The following is a 16,889-nucleotide window of genomic DNA, read 5'->3' as shown; positions in this document are numbered from 1 at the left end:
GCAGAGTGCTTGTCTCTCACAACTGAGCACCCATAGTCTTGGAGGTCCAGTCAGGAAGCTGTGTATGTAGTGGCAAGAATGGCGACAGTAGATAAATGTATTTTTTTTAATTGCTAGTCTTTGAGGTGCCCACCAAACTTTGCTACATTTTGGATGCACATTTTAGCTAGAAGATGGTGATCCTTATCCGTTTTCTCTCTTTCCACCCCCAGACTGGAGTTGTCCGTTGCGCACAACTTCTGCAGCAGTTAAAAGGAGTTCACTCTAAAATCTCAAGCCACAGGCTTTTGCGTCTTTTGGAGAGAAGGGAAGTTAAATTCAACTTAAAAATAAAAGTTGTTGTATTGAGCAATGGCCGCTGAGGATACCCTGAAGATGTTTGAGGTGGAAGTGACTTGCTCCATTTGCTTACAGTATTTCACTGACCCAGTGATTCTAGACTGCGGGCACAATTTCTGCCACCACTGTGTTTTCAAGTACTGGAAAGACTTTGTGCGTGATCGGAGCTGCCCTGAGTGCAGATGGGTCGTTGAGCCTGACCGGCTCATTACGAACAAGCCGCTGGAAAACTTGGCTCGATTCCTCAGAGATCAAGCAAAACAAGCAAAAGGAGGGGAGGGAACCTGCTACAGGCACCCAGAGCCTCCCACATCTTTCTGTAAGACTGACCAAGCCCTAGTCTGCTCAGCGTGTGTCGAATCCGCAGAGCACAAAGCTCACGACGTAGTTCCCATGGAGCAAGCTGCCCAAGAGACCAAGGTGAGAGAGGCCTTTGTTTGTAGGACTGGGCATGCATATGCACGGCCAGGAAAAAAACAATGCTGTCCACGGTTGTAAAGACTGCGGAGAGAATAATTGGGTGCACTCTTCCCACCTTGGATCAAATCTATGCTTCCAGGTGCCATAAGAAAGCTGCAGAGATAGCGCAGGATAGTGCGCACCCCGGAAATTATCTCTTTCAGCTTCTGCCTTTTGGAAGAAGGTACAGGGTTATAAAGCCTAGGACTAGCTGCCTGAGAAACAGTTTCTATCCAAATGCGATTTTGGTTTTAAACGCAGTGTAAGGAGTCTCTACGGGAGTATATTGTGTTTAAAAATGGGGTATCAGAGTTTTTAGGGGGCTAACCAGGCTAGGATTGCTGGGATAGCAGGCTTGTTGGTTTTTGAATGTCTTATTTAGATTTTTTCAATTTCGTTCTGTATGGAACAATGACAATAAAGACTATTGTATCGTATATTGTTGATTTGCAGGAGGAATTTAAAAGCATTCCTGCTTAGTCAGGCGTTTGGTGGCTGAAGGCCCCTGTTCATGGCAGCCTTGGGATCACTGGTTGAGAGAATGCTTTGAGCTTATAAAGTTTTTTTTAACTTTATTACATACTCTCCTAAAGCATGCTTGCGTTTTCTTTTCAGGATCGCATAGGCAACTGCATTAATGCTCTAGAGAACCGGGAAGAGACAATTCTGGAGTGTAGATCAGCTGCAGAAAAACAAACTCAAACCCTGATTGTAAGTGTCACTGTTACTGGCAAGTCCGCAAGTAATAATAATAATAATAATAAATTATTTATACCCCACCCTCCCCGGCCAGAGCCGGGCTGAGGGTGGCTAACACTGTAAAATTACAGTAAAAACATAGTAGGGGGGGGGAACAATTTAAAATACAGGTTAAAATGCAAGTTAAATTGCAGCCTCATTTTAAAAGTAGCCCATAGATCAAAAAGTAGTAGCACTTTTTTTAAAAAAATTGTGTAATTGCCGACAAAGGAGTGCTTAAAATACCATCCAAGTTGGAGGTCCGTTTTTGGAAACACTTTCCCTACTGCATGCAAAACCAGGTTTTTCTGTGCTTCTTGTGGGCTGAGCGTTTCTCATGCGAACTCCAGAGTGTGTGCAAACTTTTCACAGCTACTGCACTACATTGTTGTTGTAAGAATGCCACCCTTATTCCCCACTCCCCAATTTAATCTGGGGTCATCCTCTCTGAAGGAATTCAGATAAATAAAAAACCCCCAACACCTTGTTTGTGATATCTGAACAGCCCATTTACAGCATTAAGCCCCCTTTTGTGAACATTCTGAATGTAGAGTCGCCTTCCACAACCTAGCGGTTCATTTTATGGACCAATGGTCTCGTTAGATAGTAAAATTCGTGTTAAATTGCTGTTTTAGGGGTTGTTTTTAAAAGTCTGGATTAATCCATTTTGCATTACTTTCTATGGGAAAGCATGCCTTGGTTTTGGAACGCTTTGGTTTTGGAACGGACTTCTAGAACGGATTAAGTTTGAGAACCAAGGTACCACTGTATTGCTGACCTATGCCTGACTCCAGCTCCTGACCGTTTAACGTCCTTTTATATATACAGTGGTATCTCGGGTTAAGTACTTAATTTGTTCTGGAGGTCCGTTCTTAACCTGAAACTGTTCTTAACCTGAAGCACCACTTTAGCTAATGGGGGCCCCCGCTGCTGCAGTGCCGCTGGAGCACGATTTCTGTTCTCATCCTGAAACAAAGTTCTTAACCCGAGGTACTATTTCTGGGTTAGCAGAGTCTGTAACCTGAAGCGTATGTAACCTGAAGCGTATGTAACCCGAGGTACCACTGTAATTAGTATCCTAATGTTGCCAGGACCGACCTTATTCCTGCCTCCTCTGACCTCTCTCTCTCTCCCTCTCTCTCTCTCTCTCTCTCTCTCTCTCTCTCTCTTTTCCTGCTCTCTTTCCATCGGCTTATTGAAGAAACTGACAGAAAAGTTGATGCAAGAAACACTGTCCAAGTTTGACGATCTCCGCCAGTTCCTGTCGTCCGAAGAACACACTATGGTTCGCAAGCTCCGAGACATACTGAAGGAGATCGTAACGAGGAGAGACAACCACATGAGCAAGCTTTTTCGGGAAGTCTCCTCTTGCGAAATCCTCATCCGGGAGCTGGAGAAGAAGTGCTGCCAGCCAGTGAATGAACTCCTGCAGGTAAGGCGGAAGTGACAAGAAATGGACAAGGCTTTTCCCCCAAGGACAGTCTGGTACCGAAACCTTCATGCACCCTTTCCTTAGGTGGCACTCACACCATACATTTAAAGCCCTCTGATACCACCATAAAAAGCCATAAAGGTAAATATAAAGGGACCCCTGACCATTAGGTCCAGTCGTGACCGACTCTGGGGTTGTGGCGCTCATCTCGCTTTATTGGCCAAGGGAGCCGGCGTACAGCTTCCAGGTCATGTGGCCAGCATGACTAAGCCGCTTCTGGTGAAGCAGAGCAGCGCACGGAAACGCCGTTTACCTTCCTGCCAGAGCGGTACCTATTTATCTACTTGCACTTTGACGTGCTTTTCAACTGCTAGGTTGGCAGGAGCTGGGACCGAGCAACGGGAGCTCACCCCGTTGTGGGGATTCGAACCGCCGACCTTCTGATCGGCAAGTCCTAGGCTCTGTGGTTTAACCCACAGCACCACCCGCGTCCCTACAGCCATGGCTTCCCTCAAAGATTTGTGGGAGCTGTAGTTTAAGGGTGCTGAGAACTATGAGGATACCTAGCTTTAGTTCATAGAGTTCCTTTGGAGAGAGATGGATTGACCACTCTGTGAACTGTAGCTTTGTGAGGGGCTAAGAAATTTAATAAAATAAAATCTTCTTACCTCTGGGGGTTGTGGTGAGGATGCATTGGGGAGGAGTGTTCCCAATTATATGCTCCTCTGAACTTCTGGTGAGAAAGGAATGTGACCAATTTTGAAAGGCTTGGGTAGCATGAAGCACTAGCTCAGGGGTCAGCAAGGCTTACTGGGCATGGGCCGGATCACTCCCGCGGATATCGTCCGTGGGCTGGACGGGTGCAGCGCGACTCCAGAAATCACACCTGCGCATGTTCATGGCGCCGGAAATTGCTTCTGCACATGTATGGAAGTGACAGCTTGACCATAAAGTAGGCTGATTGCCGAAGAATTGATGCTTTTGAATTATGGTGCTGGAGGAGACTCTTAAGAGTCCCATGGACTGCAAGAAGATCAAACCTCTCCATTCTGAAGGAAATCAGCCCTGAGTGCTCACTGGAAGGACAGATCCTGAAGCTGAGGCTCCAGTACTTTGGCCACCTCATGAGAAGAGAAGACTCCCTGGAAAAGACCCTGATGTTGGGAAAGATGGAGGGCACAAGGAGAAGGGGACGACAGAGGACGAGATGGTTGGACAGTGTTCTCAAAGCTACCAGCATGAGTTTGACCCAACTGCGGGAGGCAGTGGAAGACAGAAGTGTGTGGCGTGCTCTGGTCCATGGGGTCACGAAGAGGCGGACACGACTAAACGACTAAACAACAACAAATGCCCAGATGCTGAAAATTGAGCCTGCACAGAAGCAATTTCTGGCGTTGCACTGCGCCCGTCCAGCCCACGGACGATCTCCTTGGGAGTGACTGTCCGCGAGCCGGATTCAGAACCCATTTGGGCTGGAACAGGCCCCCGGGCCTTGGGTTGCCAATCTCTGCACTAGCTGTTATGTCCAGTGTACTCAATTTACACACAATTGCCTGTGTTGGGTTAAAACACACCTTTCCACCAGTGTTTTTAGATGGCTTCTGCTAAGCAGACGGCCTGCAGATGGGCACAAGAGGGGTTTTCTTCCGAAGGGCGTGCATCAGGCTCCGATTTCTTCCTTTTCTCTCTCCCTTCTAGGATGCTGGGAACACCATGGAGAAGTAAGTGGAGCTCTACAAAATCCTGCATAGATGCAAGGTTCTGGGAATCACAGAGGGCAAAGAGTGGCTGTTTTGCTCAGGTCCCTGAGCACTGTGGGAACAGGGGGACACACTAGATGGGTCTTTGGCCTGATCCTGCAAGCATGGTATTTCCTCCAGTGTTCTGAGTGGTGTTGCCATCCCTGCTTGCTGCCTAGTTTTCCATTGAATCTCTGTTGTCTCTGGGAGATAGGGATGGTGGGTTCAGTGGCGGTTTGTTTTCTCTCCAGTGTGGAGCCAGTGTGGTGTAGTGGTTAAGAGCAATAGACTCGTAATCTGGGGAACCGGGTTCGCTTCCCCGCTCCTCCACATGCAGCAGCTGGGTGACCTTGGGCCAGTCACACTTCTCTGAAGTCTCTCAGCCCCACTCACCTCACAGAGTGTTTGTTGTGGGGGAGGAAGGGAAAGGAGAATGTTAGCCGCTTTGAGACTCCTTTGGGTAGTGATAAAGCGGGATATCAAGTCCAAACTCTTCTTCTTCTCCAGGTTCCACCAGGCAACACCGTTTCAGTGTGTGAGCCCTTTCTCGCCAAAGCAGCTGTGGGAAATATGGGACGTGACGGACGCAAACATCTCTCTGGAGAGTGCCGTGAAGCAGTTCAAAGGTAAAGGAAAGAACTTGCTGCAAACTTCTTGTTTGTTCGTTTTTGACGCTGGCCATGGCAATATGCCCAAATTGGGAGGGCCAAAGGCTTGCCAAACCTGGGAGAAAGTTCACCCAAATCCCAGGAACAGAGGCTTCTTCTGGAGACCTCTGCTTGGGTTGTTCTTTCGGTGGGATCCTAGTGAGAACCTCCACAGTCCTGCTGAGTGCTCTATGAGGGATTTCTCTCTTAGGTTTTTCTTTTTTATATAAAAAAGACTATTCATACTTGTGTGTAACTTGGGGTTACCCTGAGTCTGTGACAGGGTGGATTTGAGTTAAATCAAATCGATTTAAATCACAATTAAAATCACTAGTCTGTGAGACTTGATTTAAATCCTTTTTTCTTTTTTTTTTACAGAAAGACACATTTCTTGCTGGTATAATCTTAATATTTACAACCAGATGAAGGTTTTGTTTTTTTGAATAATAAAATTTCAGAGTAGTTTTTACAGTTATATCAAAAATTAGCAATTTGGTTCTACTATTAGAACTACAGTGGTACTTCGACTTACAAACGCCTCAAGTTTGTAAGTTTACAAACTCTCCTCTGCTAACCTCTGCTACTTTGAGTTGAGAACTTTGTCCTAGGATGAGAACGGAAATCGTGTGCCGGTGGTGCAGCGGCAGCAAAAGGCCCCATTAGCAAAAGCACGCCTCTAGTTAAGAACAGTATCATGTTAAGAATGGACCTCCGGAACGAATTAAGTTCATAACTAGGAAATAATCATTTCCTTAATAACAATTTTAACAATTTAACTAAAGCAATAACATTATGACGTACATATCCATATTTGTTAACTGATGTGGTTAAACAATAAAAAAGAGACTTAGACTGAGTTTTGTTGTTTAGTCGTTTTGTCATGTCCGACTCTTCGTGACCCCATGGACCAGAGCACACCAGGTATTCCTGTCTTCCACTGCCTCCTGAAGTTGGTAGACTGAGTTTTAGCTTTAACTTAAAACAAATCCTTATTTCCTGATTAATAGCCTTTGGGCTATAATGTAACTTAAATAGAAAACATTCTTCGGAAATATATGTCCTCCAAAAGCTTTTTATTTTAAAAATCCGGTTTAAATTTTTAAAAATCCAATTTATTTATTTTTAATAAAAAAAAATTTAATAAAAAAAAATTTAAATAAAAAAATCATTGATTTTTATCTACTCTGGTCTGTGGGAGGTGGTGCTGTTGCCCATCTAAGTGTAGATGCTTGGATGAGTCTAATCAGTGCTATTTCTTTTTAGAAAAAGAGGTGCCGGAACTCACCATGAATGCCTCCCTTGATTTCTTAGAATGGCAATGGTTCCTACTTAAAAGGTGCCAGAACTGGGTTCCGCCTGAAATAAAAAAAGTCCTAGGTCTAATCCCAGGATGATGATGATGATGATGATGATGATGATGATGATGATGATGATGATAATTTATTTATATCCCACCCTCCCTAGCCAAAGCCGGGCTCAGAGTGGCTAACAACAATAAAAATAGCACCGTTTACATAAAATCACAATCAATTAATTAAAATACATTCTAAAATCAATTCAGAATTGAATTAATGGCAACCATGGCTAGAGTTCTATGAGGATTACAGAAGGAGGGGGTCAGACTGTGCCCTGGCCAGAGGCCTGGTGGAACAGCTCTATCTTGCAGAGTATTAATCTATGGCATTCCCCAGATGTTGCTGGACTACAACTCCTATCATCTCTAGCTAGCAGGACCAGTGGTCGAGGATGATGGGAGTTGTAGTCGAACAACGTCTGGGGACTCAAGGCTGAGAAAGGCTGGTCTGTGAAGATGATTCTCCCCCACCTGCACAAATCTCCTCAGCTTCCTCTTTAATTCTTCACCTGAAATAGGGGGGAGGGGGACAAGTAACAGACTGAGGGAAACTGATCTGTTTGATGAAGACAGCGATGTGGTGATCAAGGTATTTTCCCTTTCCTTCTTCAGATGCTCTGGAGTCTAGATTCTCGCTTCAGGAAGGTAAACTTCTGGGATCTGCGATGGGTCAAAGGAATCTCAAAAGGAGGGCATATATTTTTGGATTGTACTGTGTTGGGTTATCTGCCTGCTGTTTTATGTGTTGATTTTAATTTGTATTATACTTGCATTTGCATTCCACCTTTTCCTTCAAGGAGCGTAAGGTGGCGGACATGGTTTCCCCCCCTCCCTCATTTAATCCCCACAACCCTGTGAAGTAGGTTAGGCAGGGAGACAGCAACTGACCCAAGGTCAAGGGGTGAACTTCATGGGCAAGTTGAGTTTTGAATCCCAATCTCCCAGGTCTTAGTCTGATGCTCTGGACACTATGCAGGACTGGTTTTATTCTTAAGTTTTGTTTTTATTTTGTATTGCTTTTGTGTTGTAAGCCTGCAGCCCTCGAGAAGTAGTAGGCTCCAGGTTCTGTCAGTTCCAGTCAGTGGAGACTGGTCCATTTGTGTAAATGGATGGCCTTGGTCCAGTTTACCTGAAGGAGCGTCTCCACCCCTATCGTTCTGCCTGGACACTGACATCCAGCGCTGAGGGCCTTCAGGCGGTTCCCTCATTGCGAGAAGTGAGGTTACAGGGAACCAGGCAGATGGCCTTCTCGGTGGTGGCACCCGCCCTGTGAAACACCCTCCCACCAGATGTCAAAGAGAAAAATAATTACCAAACTTTTAGAAGACATCTGAAGGCAGCCCTGTTTAGGGAAGTTTTTAATGTTTAATAGGTTATTGTATTTTAGTGATCTGTTGGAAGCCGCCCAGAGTGGCTGGGGAAACCCAGCCAGATGGGCGGGGTATAAATTATTTATTATTATTATTATTATTATTATTATTATTATTATTATTATTATTATTCTAAATTTAGTCTACCCTCAGCCACCGCCTACTTGCCTGTCTTCTTACTTCCATCCACGTTAGAGCGTGGAACAGGCTTTCAGCTTTCCCCTTCTTGGGATCAATGTTTCCCTTGTAGATCTCAGCAAGGAAGGAGGATAGTGGCAGAATTAGAATTAGTCAGGGACGCGGGTGGTGCTGTGGGTTAAACCACAGAGCCTAGGACTCGCCGATCAGAAGGTTGGCGGTTCGAATCCCCGTGACAGGGTGAGCTCCTGTATCTCGGTCCCTGCTCCTGCCAACCTAGCAGCTTGAAAGCACATCAAAGTTCAAGTAGATAAATAGGTATCGCTCTGGCGGGAAGCTAAATGGCATTTCCGTGTGCTGCTCTGGTTCGCCAGAAGCGGCTTAGTCATGCTGGCCACATGACCTGGAAGCTGTACACCGGCTCCCTCGGCCAATAAAGCGAGATGAGCGCCACAACCCCAGAGTCGGTCACGACTGGACCTAATGGTCAGGGGTCCCTTTACCTTTACAAAAGGACAATATGAGTGGACTCTCCATGTCCTAACCACAGTAAAAAGACTGATACTGATTAATTAGGAAAAAATGTGGCTCCCTTTTAGGATTGGATTAAAGACTTATACAGCGGCGTAGCGTGGGTTGTCAGCACCCGGGGCAAGGCAAGTAATTTGTGCCCCTAACCCCTAACCTGCCACCGCTGGGGGCACGGTTGCAACGCAGTGTGGGGAAGAGAAGAAGAGAAACTAGCAGGAGAACCTTGATTTCCCTCTGCAGCTCTGTGGGGAAGGAGGGCGCAGACTGGGCTCCTTCCTCGCCACAAGATCCTGGCTGCGGGGCGCAATTCGGGAGGCTCGGCTGGCCGGGCCCAGGCCCCGCGGGGCTCCTCCGCGCTCCCCTCCCCCGGCCGGCGCCTGCAAAGGCTGCGGGTTCCGCTGTGCCTCCGTCTCTCTTTCCACTGGTAGCGAGAGCGGGTGGGAGGAGGCCACCCGGGAGCCGGAACCGGGCGCCAAATAAGGGGAGCGGGCGGGCCTGGATCCTGGCCTTGTTTGGTGCTTCCCCTCGGCCGGCGGCCCAGCCAAGCCCGCGGCGGCGGCGCGGCGATGCCCGCGCAGGGGGGCGCCCACCCCTCGGCCCCTGCCCAGCGCTGCCGCCCCAGCACCTGCCCGCTCCTCCCAAGGGGCCTCCTCTCCCTCCCGCCTCTTCGCAGCAGTCCTCGCGGGGGGGGGGGGGACAGGCTCGACTCTCCCCTCCCTCTTGCGCCCCGTCCTGCGCGCGATCCTGGCCAGGCTCCGGCTCCGGCTCCGGCTCCGGCTCCGGCTCCGGCTCCGGACCTCCTTGCTGGCGCCTGCTGCTCCCCCTGGTTGCCCAGCCCGACCCCTCCTCCCAAAGGAGCTGAGCCCTGAGGCTCTTCGGCGACTCTGGAGGCAGCGAGTGCGCCCCCCCAGATGTTGCGCCCGGTGCGGCCGGCACCCCTTGCACCCCCCACGCTACGCCACTGGACTTATACAAACTTGCAACATACAGTATGAACAACTTGCTTATAAATGCAGACTTGCCATGGACAAATTCAATGATATTTGGAATATATTCTTACCAATACTGTAATAGGTTAAGATCTGGTGCAACAGCAGATCTTGTAAAGAAAAAGAAAGAATTAGCGAGGACCTAAAAGTGTGCACCTCGAGTGTCCCTGCCCTATCTGACTGGGTCTGTTTCCATGCCCTACCAATAAGCCCTGGACAAGTAAACTTAGATAGATAAACTTTATTCGCATTAGCCAACGGCCATAGCAACATAAAACAAGCAATATATACAATTAAAAAGACAACAATCAAACTTACACTATTGTAAAATTATGTTTACAATAAAATTATGTTTACAATTACACTATGTCTAAAATTATATTTGTCATGCAATTGCAGCCTGGTACCCAACGTTACTTGGTAACTCTAACAAACCAAAAACTCAATGCAGTTTTGAAATTGGTGTTTGAAATCAGTATGGTTTTGAAGGGTTCAGTCCACCACCTTAATTCCAAATGGTATCCAGCCATAAGCAAAAATCTGTTCCTTGACTTTGGGAGCTACCATGCAAAATTAGGCTGTGACATCTTAAGAGCTGCCTAGATGCATTGCAAACCATTTCCCAAAAACGTATCGTAGATAGCGACGCTACTCCTCCCAGCCCTTCCAAGCTCACCACTGTCACGCATTTCTCTCCATCTTCTTTCAGCGATTGTGGCCTTTGATCCAGAGACAGCACATCCCCGGCTTGTCCTCTCTAAGGACTGCAAAAGCGTCAGACTGGCGGACAAAACTCAAGAGCTGCCCAAGAGCCGGAAGCGGTTTGAAGCCAACCTATTCCTCCTGGGATGCGAGGAGTTTGCCGTGGGCAGGAACTACTGGGATGTCGCCGTGGGAAGCGAGGGCGAATGGGCCGTGGGGGTGGCCAGGAAGTCCGTCAAGAGGAAGGACGTGGCTGCCATAAGCTATAAGGTTGGGATCTGGGCAATAGGGAAGCGGGGAAGTCAGTACGCGGTTTTCAACCCCCCCGACTTCCCTCCTCTGAGCTCTGTGCGGGAACTCAAGAAAGTTCGAGTGTCTTTAAACTGCGATGGGAGGCATGTGGCCTTCTTTGATGCGGACGATGCAGCCCTGCTTTTCCAGACCCCAATAACTACCATCGCCAGAGAGTCCTTCCTCCCCTTCTTTCATGTTTCCAATAAAGCTGTTCTAACACTGCCCCGCTAAGGCAGTCAGGAACTTCTTCCCACTTTAGGGCTTTGGCCACTTAGGACATTGATTCTGCTGCACATCTCAGTGGTTGATGGAGTGCAAAATACGAGCGACTCACTTTCATGTCTTCCCGGGGAGCCTGGCCTAGGCTAGGCCCCCTCCAAAACTTTGGGTCTCCCATCTGTTTTTGGACTACATCATCCCTGACACCACTGGTCCTGCCAGTTAGGGATGATGGGATTTGTAGTCCAACAACAGCTGGGCAACCCAAGTTTGGGAAACCCTGCTTCTAGGCCAGCCTTCCAGATGTTTTGACGGCAACTCCCACCAGACTGGGACTGATGAGAGTTGTAGCTGGAAGCATCTGGAGCAGATGTAGGCAACCTTTGGACCTCTGGGTATTGCCAGACTACAACTCCCGTCATCCCTGGCCATTGATTATGCTTGCTGGGGCTGCTGGGAGTTATAGTTCAGCAACTCCTGGGGGAGACAAAGGTTCCCCATATTCTAATCTGGAGGGTTACAAGGTTGGGAAAAGGCTACATTCAGTGTTGTCATTTGGCTTCTCCCTTCTCCAATGAAGGGGATTCTGGGGTTGAAATGAAACCTTAACCAATCCTGTTTATATTTCAAGGGGGTGAAAACACACATTTTCACAGTTATTTTGCATGTTAGACAGTAAAGCTGCTCTGCACATTAACTTTTTAAAGAAAACTTTTGTTCGTAGGTTTTATGTGGAAGAGTGGACGTATTTCTGGGATGATTTTTGCCAAGCCAAGATGTATTAAAGGCTTCTGTTTTTCTTATGGCTGCCTTGTTTTCTTTTCCAAGCTCAAAAACGATTACAGATGCATATTTCCCTTGAATCCTGCTTGCTTTCTGTCCTTCCTCTAAGGAAGGCAAGGAACATTTGGCTTCCATTATGTTGCTGAACTGCAGCTGCCATCATCCCAGGCTCTTGACCATGATTCCTGGGGTTGATGGGCATAAGTGCTCTAAGGCTGGGGCTGGCAACCTGCATACAGAAGGCCATATTCAGCCCTTGGCCTAATTCCATGTGGTGGGCAGGTGGAAACACAAGGAAGGGAAGAAGGGAAAAAAACACATGGGGGTGAGAGAAGGGGCTGAAAGGGAGGGATGGATCTGGGCTGCTCTTGGTGGAAGCTTAGAGCAGCTTTCAACTCAACTTTGCTTTATAGAAAAAGTGACAGACTGCAGCTCCCCAAAAGTCTGACTCTGGGTATATATATATATATATATATGCAGGTTTTGGTGTCCTCGGGTGTCTTCCCGTGTAAAAGTTGGGGTGTCTAGGCGACGTTTCGACGAGGACCTCGTCGAAACGTCGCCTAGACACCCCAACTTTTACACGGGAAGACACCCGAGGACACCAAAACCTGCATTCCTGTACCCGTGAAAATCTACGAAAGCAAATATATATATATATATATATATATATATATATGCTTTCGTAGATTTTCACGGGTACAGGAATGCAGGTTTTGGTGTCCTCGGGTGTCTTCCCGTGTAAAAGTTGGGGTGTCTAGGCGACGTTTCGACGAGGTCTCACTCGTCATCTTCAGGCTGGTGCTTTCGGCTTCTTGTTACTGGAACAGAGCTGTTCCAGTAACAAGAAGCCGAAAGCACCAGCCTGAAGATGACGAGTGAGACCTCGTCGAAACGTCGCCTAGACACCCCAACTTTTACACGGGAAGACACCCGAGGACACCAAAACCTGCATTCCTGTACCCGTGAAAATCTACGAAAACAAATATATATATATATATATATATGTTGTTGTTGTTGTTGTTTAGTCATTTCGTGACCCCATGGACCAGAGCATGCCAGGCACTCCTGTCTTCCACTGCCTCCCGCAGTTTGGTCAGACTCATGTTTGTAGCTTCGAGAACACTGTCCAACCATCTCGTCCTCTGTCGTCCCCTTCTCCTTGTGCCCTCCATCTTTCCCAACATCAGGGTCTTTTCCAGGGAGTCTTCTCTTCTCATGAGGTGGCCAAAGTCTTGGAGCCTCAGCTTCAGGATCTGTCCTTCCAGTGAGCACTCAGGGCTGATTTCCTTAAGAATGGATAGGTTTGATCTTCTTGCAGTCCATGGGACTCTCAAGAGTCTCCTCCAGCACCATAATTCAAAAGCATCCATTCTTCGGCGATCAGCCTTCTTGATGGTCCAGCTCTCACTTCCATACATCACTACTGGGAAAACCATGGCTTTAACTATACGGACCTTTGTTGGCAAGGTGATGTCTCTGCTATATATATATATATATATATATATATATATATATTGCAGGTTTTGGTGTCCTCGGGTGTCTTCCCGTGTAAAAGTTGGGGTGTCTAGGCGACGTTTCGACGAGGTCTCACTCGTCATCTTCAGGCTGGTGCTTTCGGCTTCTTGTTACTGGAACAGAGCAGGATCTCAGTGTTTGAGTTCCTATAAATACTGTAGAGGGGGTGTGGTGTATAGCCTCCAATGTTCTGGGCAGAGAGGAAGTTCCCAGGCTAGTGTGCCTTTTCTTCTTTTGTTCCTTAATTACTTGAGAGATATCTTGAGTGATTTCTTGAGTGATATCCTGAGTACCACTTAGGTGGGTCATTAGGTGTGGATTAGTTGTTAAAGTCTTTGTGTCTTGACCTCTTGAACTTTGTGAAGAGTTTTCCTGAGAAGATGGCTGTACTGTACTTAGTTGTGCTCTGGCTTGGCTTCGTGTATAGGGGCGAGCTGTGGTTTTGTGGCTTGTGTCAGCCAGATCTGTGTAGGGATTGCAGGGTGGTGCAGCATCCGGAGGTGCCACCATGGATTGGCTACTGGATGGTGTCTGTAATTCATCTGTGGAGAGGGTCTGGGTTTGGGTCTGGTGTGGTTGATTGGTGTTGGCGTTCTGTGTGCCTCTGGATCTGGTGTCAGTTTTTGTGGGGAGGGCTAATTTCCAGATGTCTGGCAAGCGGGATGTGTCGTCACGCTTGTTCATGTTGTGAGGGTGTTTCTCTATCTCGATGGCTTCCATGATTATTCTCTTGTGGTGATGTTCCGTGTTAAAGAGCAACCTATAAAAACAGATCCCACCACCTACCTGGAAAAAACCACCAAATCCAAAATAAAAGCCTCTCCTATCAGTGAAGAAATCCAGCTAAGAATCATCCCCAGAGAAAAATCATCCAGATGCCCCAAACTCTACGGCCTCCCCAAGATACACAAAGAAGGAACACCACTCAGACCAATAGTCAGCTCCATAGGCTCACCTCTACAAAATCTCGCTAAATTTCTCGCCAAGCAACTTCAGCCCTATGCAGAATCCATCTCTTCACACGTACCAAACTCCTTCCAGTTCATAGAAACAATAAAGAAGCAAAACCTACATCCTAATGACCTACTTGTGAGCTTCGATGTTGTATCTCTCTTCACACAAGTGCCCATTAATGAAGCCTTGACAGCTATTCAAAACAAATACAATCCCCCCGAATACATCTTGGACCTGACCAACCACTGCCTAACCAACACGTACTTCATCCACAATGGACAAAGATACAAACAGATAGAAGGAGCACCTATGGGATCACCCCTCTCACCGGTCATCGCAAACCTGTACATGGAACACTTTGAAACCAATGCTTTAGACAAGTCAGAACACAAACCCAAACTTTGGCTCAGATATGTTGACGACACCTTTGTAATTTGGCCACACGGGAAAGAAAAACTGGATAGCTTCCTCACACATCTCAACAACTTACACCCCAAAATACAATTCACTATGGAAATAGAAGCCAACAACCAACTTCCCTTCCTTGACGTCCTAATCTACAAAAAACCTGATGGCTCCCTAGGACACACTATCTACCGGAAAAAAACACACACCAACCGCTACTTACATGCACAATCACACCACCACCACCCTGCACAAATAAACTCCGTAGCCAAGACTCTCATCTCCAGAACCAAACGCCTGGCTGACAAAGACCACTTGACAACTGAGTTACAGAATCTCTCAAACGTGTTAATTGCCAATGGATACCAGCAAAACAGGATTACGAAGCTAATCCAAAAGGAAACACCCCCCAAAAACCAAGACACAGAAGAAAACAATGGCATGGCCCTCCTTCCTTATATCAAGGGCACTACAGATAAAATTAGCAAAATCCTCCATAAACACAATATCAAAACAGCCTTTTGCACCAACCAAAAAATAGCCAATATCCTCAGAAACCCCAAGGATAAAATCCAGTTGGAAAACCAAGGGATCTATGAAATACCCTGCAAAGTCTGCCCAGCCACGTACATTGGACAAACAAACAGACGAATAAATGCACGTATCGCAGAACACAAGAATGCCGTCAAAAAAGAAGAAAAAACTTCCTCTCTTTTCCAACACATGAAAGAAACAGGACACGAAATTAATTTTGCAGATTCCAAATTGCTCTTTAACACGGAACATCACCACAAGAGAATAATCATGGAAGCCATCGAGATAGAGAAACACCCTCACAACATGAACAAGCGTGACGACACATCCCGCTTGCCAGACATCTGGAAATTAGCCCTCCCCACAAAAACTGACACCAGATCCAGAGGCACACAGAACGCCAACACCAATCAACCACACCAGACCCAAACCCAGACCCTCTCCACAGATGAATTACAGACACCATCCAGTAGCCAATCCATGGTGGCACCTCCGGATGCTGCACCACCCTGCAATCCCTACACAGATCTGGCTGACACAAGCCACAAAACCACAGCTCGCCCCTATACACGAAGCCAAGCCAGAGCACAACTAAGTACAGTACAGCCATCTTCTCAGGAAAACTCTTCACAAAGTTCAAGAGGTCAAGACACAAAGACTTTAACAACTAATCCACACCTAATAACCCACCTAAGTGGTACTCAGGATATCACTCAAGAAATCACTCAAGATATCTCTCAAGTAATTAAGGAACAAAAGAAGAAAAGGCACACTAGCCTGGGAACTTCCTCTCTGCCCAGAACATTGGAGGCTATACACCACACCCCCTCTACAGTATTTATAGGAACTCAAACACTGAGATCCTGCTCTGTTCCAGTAACAAGAAGCCGAAAGCACCAGCCTGAAGATGACGAGTGAGACCTCGTCGAAACGTCGCCTAGACACCCCAACTTTTACACGGGAAGACACCCGAGGACACCAAAACCTGCATTCCTGTACCCGTGAAAATCTACGAAAGCATATATATATATTATATATATATAGAAACGACATGTCGAAGTTTTCCTGAAATCACGTGCTGATAAATTTTGTGAAATAAATAAAATGTGTGAGTTGCATTTGAGTGAGTCTGGTTGAGACACTACCCTATAATCAATAATAATAATAATAAAATTTATTTATACTCAGCCCTCCCCAGCCAAGACTGGGCTCAGGGCAGCTAACACCAGATATAAAACAATTGATTGAAATACAACTTAAAAAACAAGATTAAAATACAACATTAAAATGCAGCCTCATTTCAGCAGAAACTCAAAAACTTTTGGGGGGATGAAAACGTCAAGTCTTCACCAAGGCTAACTATCCAGACTGGTCCTATGTGGGCCAGAAAAAAGCCAGGAAAGTCCCCAAGTAGGAGTGGTGAAGGTGGGGCAGAGTTTGGTACCTGCAGAGGCAGGAGCAGTTTATTCCATAAATTAAGAGAAGTAGCAAAGAGTTTGGGGGTATCACCTTAAATCTCAACAGGCTTATTAGAGCATGAAGTTTTGTGGGTTAGAATCCGCTTCATCAGCTATGTGATATGCAAAGCACAGTTATTGCAGGAGCATTTGCGCTCGGATTTGGGATGGGGATAGAAAACAGTGTCGAGAACAGAAAATTTAATTGGGGGGGGGGGAATACAGCGATTTTGAACTTGGGTGGCCAGCAGATGCAGAAGAGGAGAGAGCTTCTGCAGCTTGAACAG

The 16,889-nt window shown here is 46.7% G+C and overlaps 2 protein-coding genes across 3 annotated transcripts in view; one reads left to right on the top strand and one right to left on the bottom strand.

Annotated features, from left to right (window-relative positions):
* Positions 1-16,889, bottom strand: part of LOC309337240 (vespryn-like) — a 411,113-nt gene that overhangs the window by 159,001 nt on the left and 235,223 nt on the right. The window lies entirely within an intron of this gene.
* Positions 256-11,718, top strand: LOC309336956 (E3 ubiquitin-protein ligase TRIM11-like). 2 transcript variants are annotated; one of them, XM_081853495.1, is made up of 7 exons: positions 256-759; positions 1,414-1,509; positions 2,738-2,968; positions 4,667-4,689; positions 5,215-5,333; positions 7,321-7,353; positions 10,446-11,718. In XM_081853495.1, exons 1-7 carry the CDS (start codon positions 352-354, stop codon positions 10,961-10,963), a joined length of 1,428 nt encoding a protein of 475 aa, XP_081709621.1. In that variant the 5' UTR covers positions 256-351; the 3' UTR covers positions 10,964-11,718. The 2 variants fall into 2 exon arrangements, with proteins under 2 accessions (XP_081709621.1, XP_081709622.1); XM_081853496.1 differs by lacking the exon at positions 1,414-1,509.

This window comes from Podarcis erhardii, assembly GCF_964252035.2.
Source record: "Podarcis erhardii genome assembly, chromosome: 2".
NCBI lineage: Eukaryota > Metazoa > Chordata > Lepidosauria > Squamata > Lacertidae > Podarcis > Podarcis erhardii.
This window is presented reverse-complemented; position numbering and strand designations above follow the sequence as displayed.